The following is a 14,195-nucleotide window of genomic DNA, read 5'->3' on the forward strand; positions in this document are numbered from 1 at the left end:
TCTACAATATTATTTTGTCATTGATACTAATATTGTATTTTTTAACCAGAAAACTCTTGTTTCTGTCTTTTAAGGAATTCACATTTGCTTTCGTTAATACCTTAATTTGTACATTTGTATAGAAGCTGTTTTAATGTGTTTTTGAATTTTGTTATCTATTGCATTTATTTTCTATCATTACTCTAGTCTTTTCTCAATTCTAAAATCCTCTGTGTTCAAGCTAAATGTTCTTTGAACAGTATTACCGGTTTTTCCTTTAATACTATGTTTAATTTCTCTCGTTAACCAGAGCTAGACCACTATTTGCTGGGACTATCAATCCTTATGGAAGTGTATGATTCATGATCTGCAATGAATAATGTCCATAAATTCATCTCTGGTCTGAAGAGCTAAGAAGTGCTATGTAGTGGTATCACTGTGTTCTGTTAATCATTTGGAACCTGAAAATTGTTGCTATGTACAACTCTCCACCCTACAGAATTGTTTCTTTCAGTCATTGTATAAATGTAGAGTGCCTTCTACAATCCACTAAAACTTTAGAGAAACAGGAGAGACCATTGTGATACCAATCAGTGCTCCAAGATGATGAAAATCTCCTGACAGCCACAGATTTATGGACAACCAAAGCGGGTAAGCAGAGGTATTAAAGAAGTAACACCCAGAACCATTTCTGGCAGTAATGGTAATTCCATTTTGTGCACTGAGTGAAGTTGCAATTAATGTTCTGATATTGGCACCACATGCGGGGATTTAATTCTCCACTACAATTGTTCATGTCAGTAAGCAAAAAAAGTTCAGCACTTGAATAAGAAAGAATATTAGCATTTGAGTTTTCTTTCTGATACACAGTATATTGGTTTTATTAGTACTCCATCTTATATATGTATATAGTACAAAGATATTCCACAGAGTATAATGAAACCAGTGCATTTTGCTAGTTTGACACCATACTGACAGCTCCAGCAAGATCATTGGTTCATAATTAAAGTGATATGTAAGTAGAACTGCCCATGCTATTCATTTAGCAAACAAAAATACAAAAACTCATTTGCTTTACGTATATCAACACGAAGAATCAAAATAATTAGCCACATGTATTGGAAAACATATTCACTGTGTATATTGCAATAAATATTAAAAGAATTTGGGTTATTTTGTTTTTTTCTACAGCATTAATACAGGGTATTGGAGAACACAAAATCGCAAAATCTGTACATGTAAACAGCCACACTTTCACTGAGTCAAAAATCAGAAGGAAATACAAAGTTCACATTGGTATTAGGTACAAACAGTTAAGGAACCGGATTCTCCTCTTCCCCGTCAAAATAAATCAAAAGCACCGCTATTTTGTTGTTTAATAACAACATCCAGTTAATTTGCTGACTGCAACTGTACGACACATCAAATTCTAGCCAGTTAATGCTTATTAATCCTTTCAATTCTACAGGGAACATTTGCAACAGTACAGTTAACATTGTTCAGTGTCACTTGGAATGGTTTCCATACAGAAAATGTCTTCTCTGTGGTCAGCATTTTCTGCAAAAGGGTGCAATAGTACAGTAGATCAACAAAGTAAACAGCCTAACAGCTAGAATTTTTTAAAAAAATCAACACTCAAAGGGTTAAGATCTTTGAATGATGACTGTATAATTACACACAGTCCTCAGAACTATTCATTATCATTGTGCAACAACATTTCAGTGACTTTAAGTTATGGCTGAAAAATACTTAGTGGTCCCCCAATTTTACTCAATAGCTGCACTTATGAAAAAGTTAATCACAGCATCAAAGGGGGCTAAGATTGTCTTTTGCCTATTTTTTTTTTCTGTCTCTTTTCTGGAACTGCTAAGGACAACAACCCACACAGAACAAAATTTAGCAACATCCTGTACATTTTTAAAAAAAACATTCCCCCCCCCCACCTTTTTTTTATAAAAAAGTAACTCTGTGTCACACACAAAGCACTTTAAAAGGACAATTAGCTTAAAACAGAGGGCAGAGAACATCACCTGCTCTTCGGCTTGAAAGAGGTCCCAAAAGTATATGAATGAGGTTATATTAAGCGTTCTTTGCCTTTTAACTTAACTATTACAGTCGTGACTATCATCAAATCAAAATCCATTCATGCCATTGGTCTGTACAACTGGGCTGTTATGAGGATGGTAGCATTTTCAGTATGAAGCGTACTTTTTTTCCCTTAAAAATGAACTTTTAAGATATACCAGATACCAGTAAAAATGGGTGAAGGCTAATTGGCCTAAGAAATGTTGTGGAAACAGTATTTAAAGCTTTCAGCAAGGAATGTGTTTGATAAAAGGTGCTATACTGAGAAGTAAGTTTGGAACAGAATTAGACAAGGAGGGATGCATGTTCCTGCAATGAATAAAATCATGGCTGATGTGTAACCCATCTCCAGTTACCTGACTTGGCTCTATAACCTGTAGCAGCTATAGTTAGCAAAAAGTCTACTAAACTCTTATTTTAAATTATTAAGTTAATAACATCTCCTTCCTTTGGGTGAGCACTCCATTTACTTGTGAACTTTCTCCTGAAAGGTTAATCTTAAGATTACATATTCTAATCAAGGCTTGCCCAACAACAGAAATGTTTTGTTTTCTATTTACCCTATCAATTTCTTTCAAAATCTTTAATGTTCTCATTAAAATTACCTCCTAAGCCTTTTATTTTTTCAGGGAACACAAGCTGGGTTTATGTAATTGCTCCTAATTATTAATGCTGTAATGTTCTGGTGAATCTGTGCTGCCATCCAAGGCTAATATATCCTTTCCAAGATGTGGTGCCTGGAAATATGCATGGTACTCTAGATGTGGTCTAACCACAGCTTTGTGTAGCTATAGAAAAATATCCTCCCTTTTCTTTTCCAGCGCTCTTGATATAAAGGCTAACACACCATTAGCCTTTGATTATTTTTGTACCTGACCGCTACATTTAAGTGAGTTGTGCACATGGACTCCTGAATCTCTTTGGACCTCTACTGCTCCTGGATTTTTTTTTTCTACTTCTCTCCTTTTTTTTGGTCCAAAATAGTTGAGGTCTGGTTGAAGAATATTTCTGTTTATGCTTCTCATCTGTCTATCAGGGCATTCTATATCTAAATGAATATTGCTGGATTGCTTTGGCCTTGGTTCACAAGATTATGGATGGTTGGGTGTGGGAAAAAGACTTCATCACTGTATGATAAACAGTTGTGTGAGGTGCATGGTTGCACCACAATCAATAATATCAGCAACATCGAGTGCACATCACTCGCAAGTTTAATGATCATTTATTTCCTGAATACATTTGTTACTGTGTGTAAAAGGATCACCTTTCCAAAGTTGACATGGACTTTAAAAGGTTTCCCTGTAAAATGCAATCTCAAATCATTATTGGTTTGTTTAGTGAGAATTATTCATTTTTAAAAAAAAACACAAAATTGCACTGCACGCTTGCAACGCTCTCTAGTGCAGCCTAATTCTAACGTACAACCTACTCGTATGTGTTTTAAGTGACTGGAGGTGGGGTGTGTGGAAAAGGAACTTATTAACGGAGGCTGGTGGTGCAGAGTGAATAAGTAGGTTTCTTTTCCTGGATCAGTGGAATTATGTGTATCTGTGTGTGAGAGACTGAATTTTATTCTACAGCTGATAGTTAACTTATAATGAAGGGAAAACTGAGGTAGAAGTATCTCATAAAAAGCTTTTTTACATTAGTGGTTAAAAATTAGTAACCAACATATATGAGATCTGGGCAACATCAGTCCTGAAGCAACCTTTCTATAAAGTACAACTGAGGTTTGTTTCAAAGGTCAGGTTATTTTATGATGCAGACAGCAATCTAGAGCACACGTTTTTCACTAAAGTTTGGTTAAAAGTTATAGTAGTTAAGTAAGCCCTTTTCAAAAAAATGCACCCTTTACTGAGTCCTTAGAGCAAATTTCAGAGATTCCCACAGTAAAGCAGGTTTCAATAGAATTCTTTGGAAAGCTGACATCATATGGTAGCATGTGGTAGTTGGAATCAAATCCACTTAATCTATCAAGGGTTAACTGCTAGCATTTGAAACTTAATAGGTAGATATTTCTCCAAAATTAATGAGTTTATCCCTGAATGTAGAGTAAGATTATTGACCTGAAGGAAACCAAGCATTACCACTGCAATGAAACAAACCAACATGTAGGTTAATGCCTTAGAGCTATCTTATGCAAATATTTATACAGCTTGGTACCAGTGAAGAAAGTCTAACCTTTCAAGAACTAAATTTAGTTTGAAACTATCCAAACACAGTGTTTATTTCTTACAATAAAAGACCTAGAACAACTATTTTTGCAGCTAATGGTAACTATTAAAAGCAGAGTTAGAGAAAAGTATAAAATGACAAACCAGTTTCTGTTTCACAGTATTCACTTTTTTTAAAAAAAACAGTAAAAATTTTACCTTGGTATAAATTGTTACCTGAGTTCTGAAAGATTTCATGGTGCATTTTCATTTGCTGAAGAGACAAAAGCTTAAGTGCTGCAAGATTTGAAATTAAGCATTTGGCAGTGAATAAAGTGAAAGTTATCTGATGTAACTTCATGGTAATTATCTATAATTGCAATTTGAGAACCACCTAAAATAAGGTATAAGAACTTAACTGGCTGTAAAATGTACCCCATCAGGTTGCATTTATTTAGTCCATTCTAGTCAGGCAATACTCATTCTTATCAGTTTACTGGATTATTTTCTTTTGCTCAAACCTCTGCAAGTATATGCTTATAACTGTGCAAGCCTGGGGTTAAATTTTAGATGTTTAGGCAGAGTGTTTACATTTGCTGAACAATATTCTTGTTACACTTTCTTTGATACAGAATGCAGTTCCACTGCATGTGGTGTTGAAGCGGAGGGGTGGGACTATTCTCTCTAAGCAGTCACCCTCTGGTTTTCACAGATGAGTTGTGTCCTGACTGCATTATACTTTAGCTGCTAATTATACTGAAATATTTTGGTAATAACAGACTGATGTGAAGCCTGCTGTGGCTAAAACTGGAGCTTTGTCTTTGTATATAGAATGTGTTTCTTAAAAAAAGCCTATTCTCCTGCCACTATGTACAAAATAATTACAGGCTACAAATCCTATATTTTCTCAGGCACATTCTGAAATCAGAACACGCATTAAAATTCTACAAAGCTTAGTCTAGTACTACTGAAGCAGCATTCACCTGTGTAGCTGTTTGCTCTGATATACCAATCAGTTTGTAACAGGCAAGCACAAAATGGTTTGTACATCTTTGAAAGGGCACTTCACTAATTATATTTAAAATATTTGATCTTTCATCAGCACTGGCCTTGTACACTTACAGCTTGTACATGAATTTCACACTAGAATGAATCAACACACCTACCTTTTGGCCTTGTGTTAGTCCATGTGAGATCAAATTTAATACTGGGACATTTTGTGTGTGGATCCCTGACAATAAGTGCCTCTATTAGTTGTAGCAGTAACAGAATGCAGGCTTCACTGTGGATAGTGGATTAGTTAATGAATCGGGAGTTCAATAGGAACAAAACAAAAGGCTAGTAATAAAAATGCTCTTGTAAATTAGTTGAATACGCATGTACCATTTGATGCTACTATCCTCATAATTAAATTAATGACCAGAATGAACTCAAAACCAATAGAGATTAATTTCTCTGCTCTATTGTTCTTCCAGAGACCTGGACTAGGTTATTTCTATTAGCAGCATTACTAGGTATTGCACCTGGGAATTGAATGCTATGTGGGTTTTGTATAGCAACTGGTCAGGAACTACAGCTGCCTGTGAGAGGAGCTGAGTCCTTGCACATATCAAATCTTTCAGTTTGTGCTGCCAGCTAAGAAAACAAATACTCTGGTGAATGAGGTCCTTGGGTTGAAGACATACGCACTCGCACACTCGGTCCTGATGAAGGTCTGAGGTTAAAGGTTGGTGGCATTATCACTTCCATAGCAGCAATGGGTTAATGGCCATCATGTAACAAGAGGAATCTCCTCCCAATTTCCAGTTTTGAACTGGGTGACTACAGAATGTGGGGTGTTATCACTAGGACTGTGCTGAAAGGAGTCAATTCTGTTGTAAAATTAGGTTTTCCAGTTCGTCTGCAGACCGGAGGAGAAAGGCTGCTGATTCTCTGTAGCCAGCAATGAGCTGCCGAACTGCATTAATTTCTGTTGGACTGAGCTGTGCTGCTGGTACACTCCTGCTGTTGCTCGTGTTGGATGAAGTCGAATTTGAGGCCAGCGCTTTCATGCTGAGATCAGTTGGGCCTGAAGGGATTTAGAAATGAATCCGTTATCTTTCGTGTTAAGCATTTTAATATATCCAGTGAGCTCAATAAGAAAATGGTTTTATGAACAATGGTGAGAATCTTAATGGTGAAAATCTGATCTGGCTATTTGAATATATAACGATTAATGCTTAGCAGCAGATTTTTCACTATTACGTTCCAGATCTGGCAACTCAAGGAAAGGAAGTTGCTTACTGGTACAATTTATCAAATTGGTGAGAATGTCCCAATAAGTAATATAATTTTGATGGTTAGACATGTCATCTCTAAAATACAATTTTTAGACACGGAATAATCCTATACTAAGTAAGCTTCTGTGTACCAAAAGAGTTCAAAGTTAATGCAGGCAATTAATTCTAGAATTATTACTTTCTTACACAGATATGGCCAGGAAATTTCAATGAGAGGCAGAGTGACAGAGTTTGCTGTTGAACTTGAAACAAACTTCTTAAAGATTTAATGGTGTCTGTACTAGGAACTTACTTTCTTGATTTTGGTTAGTTTTTTGAGGGGGAAACCAGCTGACTGAATTTTTATAATTATTTTAGGGTAATTGATTAGATGCACCAATTTGCATTTAGCTCTTTCCTATAACAGCAAGTCATTCTTCCCCCTGTATTTAGTTGGTTTAAAACTGAACAAAAGCATCCATCCAGGTTAAAGGTCAGAGTTGGATCCTCGGAACTCCCTTCAAACATTTGCTTTGACCTATTGTTCTTTGACAGTGTTACCTTCCTCACTTGGAATTCCTACAATAGGGGTTTTAAAATCCCCTCATCTTTGCAATTAAACAGCAATGATGCTGTGTAGATATTGGTCCTGGCCTTCTGAGTGTAACTTCAAGTGTGTTGCTAATCTTGTGTGCTTTATCCTTTTCACTGGTAGGCTCTCTGCATGGAAGGAATAACCTATACATCATTAAATCTGACAGCAAAATTTAAGAAGCCTGCTGATTTACTTCATGTCTAAAAGCTACACTAGCTCACAATTTATTCGTGAGAAGCACATCAAAAACAATTCCCCAGAACTAAGTGGTATATAAGCAAGGTAGAGTGAAATGAGAAGTTCCTGTTGGTCAATTGTAATAAGAAAAAATGCAATTACATTAGCTTCTAAATAATGTAATGCTACCATTAGTACTTTCCTGTTTAAAATTATCTCTAAAATTGAAGAAAAATTTGCAGTGCAATGTTAAGCAGGTGATTTCCTGAGGGTCTTGCATTCAATGAGGGAAAGGGCAAATTTCACAGAACAAATTCTCTTCCCTCTTCTTGGTTATAGAGTTGTACAGCAGAGAAAAAGGCCCTTCCAGCCCACTATGTCTATGCTGCCCATCAGATACCTATCAATATTAACTCAGTCCTTTAACAGGATAGTCTTGATACCATGCATAAATACTGATGTGGAACAGCTGCCGGATGTTAGATTGTAGTTGGCAACATAGCAAGCTATAATTCTATCCTTGCCCACTATCCATATGAAATTCCAGTAGGGTTTGTCAACTGCATTCAAATGGAATCCTGATCCTTTTTCCGGGCCTAACTCAGGGTGGTGATCCAAATGGTAGTATGATCTTAAATCAGTGATTTTTGACATGAATATGGGATTATTCATGTCTGTCTTGCTGAACTATACATCAAGTAAATCAACTGAATCAGCAGGGGACCTCAGATTTTTACATCATGCCTCTGCTTTCTGTATTCAATTCCCCAACTGGTATGTAGCTTACTAAATCTGTCAATCCAGTTGAACCAGAGGAAAAATAGAACCAACATGTTTACCTGTGTGCTGGATGAATTATGTATGACTATGGGAGATGATTAGAATTTAGTTTAAAAGGAATAACATTCAAAGGGAAGGGCATATTGTTTCTTGTGTCTATCAATCTTTCCTAACTGCATATTTTAATGTAGTAACTCTAAATGACAGATAAAAACATACAAAAGATGCTGAATGTTTTAGGATATGAAAGATTTGTCCTTTCTTCACCTTAAACACTGAACTGTTGAAAGAAAAACAACCATCTATGGTACACTGCACATGAATCAACATGAGATGTCTGAGAAGGCTTCAAGACTTTATAACTTGTTTTCCTTACTTATTGGTTTTACTAGGTTTAGGGTCCCTTATCCAGTAGGCATGGGCAGAAATATTCTCGATGGATTACAATACCACCTTTGATTTGCTTGCTAAGAGCCAGAACAGATTGGTCCAGTGCCCCCTCGCAACCAACTTTTCTTTTCCTGTAATCAGATACCTCAAAACATAATGCTCCAGTGCATCGGTTCACTGAGTTGTCCTAAAAACAATGTTTATTACTGGGGCTTGCAAAATTGCAAATGTCAATCCATTAGGCAAAAAGGGAGAAGGAAAGGAGGAACTTGGGGACAACATACCTGTCAATTTCAGGTCAAATACAGAGAAATTACTGGAGTTTGTCATTAGTTATACATACTGTACTGAATCAAAAATGAACATCCTGTGCCACAAAGGAACTCCAGAATGTTTTCATGTTGATTACAACAGCAGGTGCAAGTAGTATTGTCAGCTGGAGGAAGATAGAGTCTGGGTTTTGAAACTTGAGCAGCAACTGGCTGCACCAGAGCACATTTCAGGAGGTAGTCAACCCACAGCCTGGAGTGTGTGGGAATTAGCAACTACTAGAAAGACATTGGAGATGAGAGAGGTAGTGCAGGATTTTTCCCAGGTGCATCTTAATTGGTATTTAGATCAAGCAATCGGTAATAGTTCAATGGTTAGGGGGTCATAGAACGAACAGGAAAACTACAATGAGAGAATATTCAATAGTTAACCACAGAACCTCCTGTCTGATTGAAGACATTCCAGGATAGCATGTTACATCCCTGATGTGCAGGTCAAGAACCTCACTGAGGATGCAAAACATTCGTTGGCGTAGGTTGGGGGGGGGGGGGGGGGGGGGAGGATTGGGGTGGAAGGGGTGCAGAGTGAGAGAACAGCCAGAAGTTGTGATCTGTATCAAGACACCTTGAGTAGCAGCAGCAGCAGCACGATACCTGGATCCTGATATCTATGATTCTGAAATGGATCCTGAATCCAATGATTCACTTCTCATTTATTTACTCTGGTCTGTGATAAGTGATTCAGTGCTGATGTGATCTGCAGAACACAACTATACAGTCTCAATATGCCTCCCTTATGTCTACCTTATGTCTACTTAACATTCCTGACTAAACTGTAGTACTTTAAATGCAGAAACTGCTTATTTGCATAAAATTTCAAACTTCTAGACTGAGGCTTATCTACTTAGTTTCTGATCTAATTAGAACTGATGAAAATCCCAATAGAACTAATGTAGTGGCAAGAAATAAGAATAATTTCTGACAAACAAGTTCAGTAAGAAAATAAACAGCTGCAGTCTTGAGTTTTGAACTCTGCGAATACTCAGAACAAAGTAATTATGCCCATGAGTATTTATATCCAAAATAATCTGGATATACCACCATGTTCTCATTTAGTTTAATGGATCCAACTAACTGCTCAATTACAAACTAGTATAAATTTTAAAGAATCCAGCAAATAACAGCAGGAGATTTTCATTCCCAAATTCTTTGTCACTGGATACCTTAACTCTGTATAATATTCCTGTGCTAGAATAGCAGGTAGCCTTAACATTTGATTATTAAATCAATTGTTCCCTCTCCTATGCTGTTGCCTTGTATTTAATTTTATGGCTCTACCAAAATCCTTGCAAACTCATTAAAATAAAGAAAATGTACACTTGGGGCAAGTTGGAATGCGAGAAATCACACTTGGTTAGTTCATGAGAGTTTTCAAACAAATTGATACCCATGGTGTCTGCAAATATTCTGATTGATTAGTATGTGAATGTCAGTAATTCCAGCTCCTTTATGTTTCAACATGTATATTTTCCTTTAAGTGGATAAACATGTGTTGCTTACTTTGTTTAATTTATTAGTTATCCATCCAAACCCTCTGACCTGAAATTGTAATGTTTCATCCAAATGCACACTACTGAGGGCATATTTTTTAGCTGTATCTAATAAAAAAGTGAGGCACCAAGAGCAAATGTTAATTTCATTAGCATCTGATGTGCAGGCCTCCATGAATGATGTATCTGCTCCCAACGCTGTATCCATTCACATTATAAGAGACAGGATTATTAGTCACCTAAGTAATGCCATCTTCATCTAGCACATAATCCAAGGCCTGCTGAGCAGGATTACAGTGGGATAAAAACAGTCAATTCCTGAGGTACATAGCTTTCAAAACCCAGCACACTACGTATCCTTGATCCCCACCTCAAACAATTACATTTTATTAGAACTCTAGGAGGTTAATTTTTTCAGTGCAAGTAAATGGAAACATGAGGGGGCAGAGTTAGCCTCCAAATACTGTTTTCTTCAAGTAATTTAGGTAATTTCAAAATGGTCAATCCTATAAACCAGATGATTTTCATCATTACTGTTGCTGAGTGTGACATTTATACGTTCATATATTTCTCTCTGACATTTTGAAATAGGCATTATCCTAGTTAAAACAGACCAGATAACAACCCACTTGAAAGAGCAGTTGGAAAAATTTGTTACAACCACATTAAGAATTTGTATCATAATTTTCAGGGTGTAAATTTTTGTTCGGTTTTGTTTTGAAGAACTCTAATAAGGAAATCTGCATAATGGCACATTGTCACCTCATGCATGGCTTAAAGAACAATACATTTAAATAAAGTGGAGTGGAGTAATATAGGGATCTGTTGCTTACTTCAGATTCTGAAATACAACACGTCAAGCAGCAATTTGAATTAAATTTTACACATTCAAAATACTTTTTTTGAAATACTTTTTCCTTAAGATTTTGTTATTTTATTTTTCTTATGTGATTTTGCTCATTCTATTTTGCGTCTTTGATTGAGGAATTTTCTTTGCAACTTGTCGCCCTGAATTAATCTACCTTCTAATTGCCTTCGCTCTTTAAAGGAAAGTGCCTGCACTCCACTCAGCCCCATCCTGAAGATCTACTTAAATCATGAAGACCAGTGAGGAATATGGAGTAAAAATAAAAAATGCTAGAAATACTCAGATCAGGCAGCATCTGTAGAGAGAAAACCAGTGTTAACTTTTCAGGTCCATGACCTTTCATCAGCATTGGAAAAGTGATAAGACAAGCAAGTTTTAAGTTGCAGAGTAGGGGTGGGGTGGAGAGAACAAAAGTAATGTCTGTTTGGGTCAACACCGTATTAAAAACAAGAAGGGAAACATAGGCTGGAACATCCTGACCTTCAGCCAGCCAACTGCAGTGCATTTGATCTCCTGCTCTACTGAAGGACTCAGCACTAAATACTTCGCATTCCTCAGCATTTTTACAAGATTACTGGCTTTTCCAAGTTTCAGGATGGGATTAAAGGCAGTGCATGTTTTGTAAACTTCCCTAAAATAACTCCTCTCAAATTTTAACAGAAAACATTTTGACTCCCTGAAAGCAGAGAATGTAGGAGAGTTTTGCATCTCAAAGGCCAGATATGCTGGAAGTTATGATGTGTTAACCCTTCACAAGAACACAAGGAACTAGGAGCGGGCCGCATGGTCTCTCAATCCTGCCCCACCATCTACACCAGGCCTCAACTCCTCTGTGCCAGATCCCCTTCGGACTCAATCCTCTGATCTTTCAAAAAATATATCTACCTCCACTTTAAAAGTTTCTAATGAGCTAGCCTCTACAATGCTCTGGGGCAGAGAATTCCAGAGATTCACAATTCTCTGCAAGAAGACATTTCTACGTACCTCAGTTTTAAATGACCAGATTTTTATCTTTGGAACGTCTCCTCATTCGAGACTCTCCCACTAGTGAATACATCTGAACATCCACCCTGTCAAGCCCCCTTAGGATCTCATATGTTTCAATAAGATTACTCCTCACTCTTCTAAACTCGAAGGAATGCAGTTTAGCCCATTTAGCCTCTGCTCTTAGGGCAATCCTCTCACACCAGAGATTCACGCCTGATGAATCTCTTTTGGACTGCCTCCAATGCTATTATATCCTTTCTTCGTTAAGGGGACCAAAACTGTGCACAGTATTCCAGGTGTAGTCTCACCAACACATGGGTATAATTGTAACAAAACTTCGCCATTTCTAAACTCCAATTCTTTTGCAATAATGGTCAATATGCCATTTGCCCTCCTAACTAATGCTGCATCATCATGCTGACCTTTTATGATTTCTACAAAAGAACACCAAGATCCCTCTGTACTTCACTCATTCATAGTCTTTCTCCATTTAGATAATAATCTGTCTTTTGAGTTATTTTACCAAAGTGCATGGCCTCACACTTTCTCACATTAAACTCCATTTACCAATTTACTCAATCTATCTATATCCCTCTGCAGAGTCACAATATCCTCATCAAAACTTTCCCTTCCACCTATTTTCATGCCCTGGACAAGCTTGGATTCTTTTAACCTCTTCACAAAGTAAAAACTGCTTCAACAGATGTCTTTTGAAAAGATGCAACTTAGTTATTTGATTAAACTTTTTTGAAGTTACTAAGTTAGTGCATGAGGTCATCCTGTAGACAATGTCCATCTAGACAGTCAAAATCCTTTAAATAAGTTACCTATCAGGAAGCCACAATATAAGACAGAACCTTGCACAATTTTGTTGTTGGAGTAAGAACAGTCTGAATGTACATCAGCAGAAAGTCGTTGTCAATTGATTCGGTTCTGCCAATGACATCTTGCAATGAGGACCTTGGGTTTTAGTATTCTCATTTAACGATCCAAATGTTTACATTGGGGGAAGTGATCTCCAAGATGACAATCAAGAGAAAGCTATGAGAGTTATGAGTGTAATGCATGAAAACTACAGGCAGTGGATTCAAATGTATTAAGAGGCTTGTTTTTGGTCAATTTGTTTAATTTAGAAAACTGTTAATATTATGTATGTGTGCAGATCTAATGCAAAGTATACCTGCATCTTAGAGACTAGCATTGAAGCCAGTGGTGAAAGAAAATGAATGTAGTAAAATAGTCTAAAAGTCATTATCAATGCTATGAAGCTATGTTGAAAGTAATAAGGGAATCTGGATTAGGTTATAGTTACAGGAATTTTCACAAGATATTCCATTTTGTCTGTGTATGGGACCCTAGTTAAATCCTATTCAGAATATCACGTACAGTTTTGGTCTCTCCCTTAGTGCAGGCTAGTTTGGCTATGGAAACGTGGAAAAAGGTTGATTCCAAGTTTAAAACACATTTAGTATCCAGACAAAGAGATGGTTCTGTATATTTTAGAAAATGACATAGTCTGGGCTCTGACCTCACATTCAGAAAGACTGCCTATTTTCACTGTTTGTAACAAATCCTGTCTCTGCCCACCTCAGCCAACCCACTGTGGAAACATTCAAGCATAGTTTTGTCATTGTCAGACTTAACTATTTCATTGTTTCCTCCCCACTGCTTCAGCACCCCCAACCCCAAACTAATCACCTTTCCATCCCATCCTCAAGCTCTCTGTTCGGCTCATTTTGGCCTATTATTTACAACTCTTTCCCTTTGTCTCACTAGTAATGATGTACCTTCAACTGCCTACTGCAATAAAATCCACCTCTGTGACCTAATTATGTATGGAAAATGCAGATCAAGGAATTGTAAATTGTTATTCCATTATGCTCCATCCAATTACATATCAAAATTTTGCATTAGATGAGTGATACAAGGTCAGAAAGACCGATGAACAGTGTGAGAATCATCAGTGCTCTGAAATCTCCCTGGGAAAAAGTTATCTTCACGTTATCAAACTGAGTGGAAAAAAGACCATCATCTTTCATTATAGTGTTTCCTCTACAGTACACAATATTACTTGTTCCATGTTTTTGACAGTATTTCAAACTTA

General features: G+C 36.9%; 1 protein-coding gene across 2 annotated transcripts in view; it reads right to left on the reverse strand.

The window, feature by feature from the left end:
- Positions 1–862: 862 nt before the first annotated feature.
- The window catches only part of LOC127578702 (nucleolar protein 4-like), a 224,505-nt gene continuing 211,172 nt past the window's right edge, over positions 863–14,195 (reverse strand). For both annotated transcript variants that reach the window (XM_052031015.1, XM_052031014.1), the window contains exon 13: positions 863–6,285. In XM_052031015.1, the coding sequence (XP_051886975.1) occupies positions 6,083–6,285 (203 nt within the window). In that variant the 3' untranslated portion in view covers positions 863–6,082. The remainder of the gene's footprint in view (positions 6,286–14,195) is intronic.

The sequence above is a fragment of the Pristis pectinata genome, chromosome 16, assembly GCF_009764475.1.
Source record: "Pristis pectinata isolate sPriPec2 chromosome 16, sPriPec2.1.pri, whole genome shotgun sequence".
Classification (NCBI taxonomy): domain Eukaryota; kingdom Metazoa; phylum Chordata; class Chondrichthyes; order Rhinopristiformes; family Pristidae; genus Pristis; species Pristis pectinata.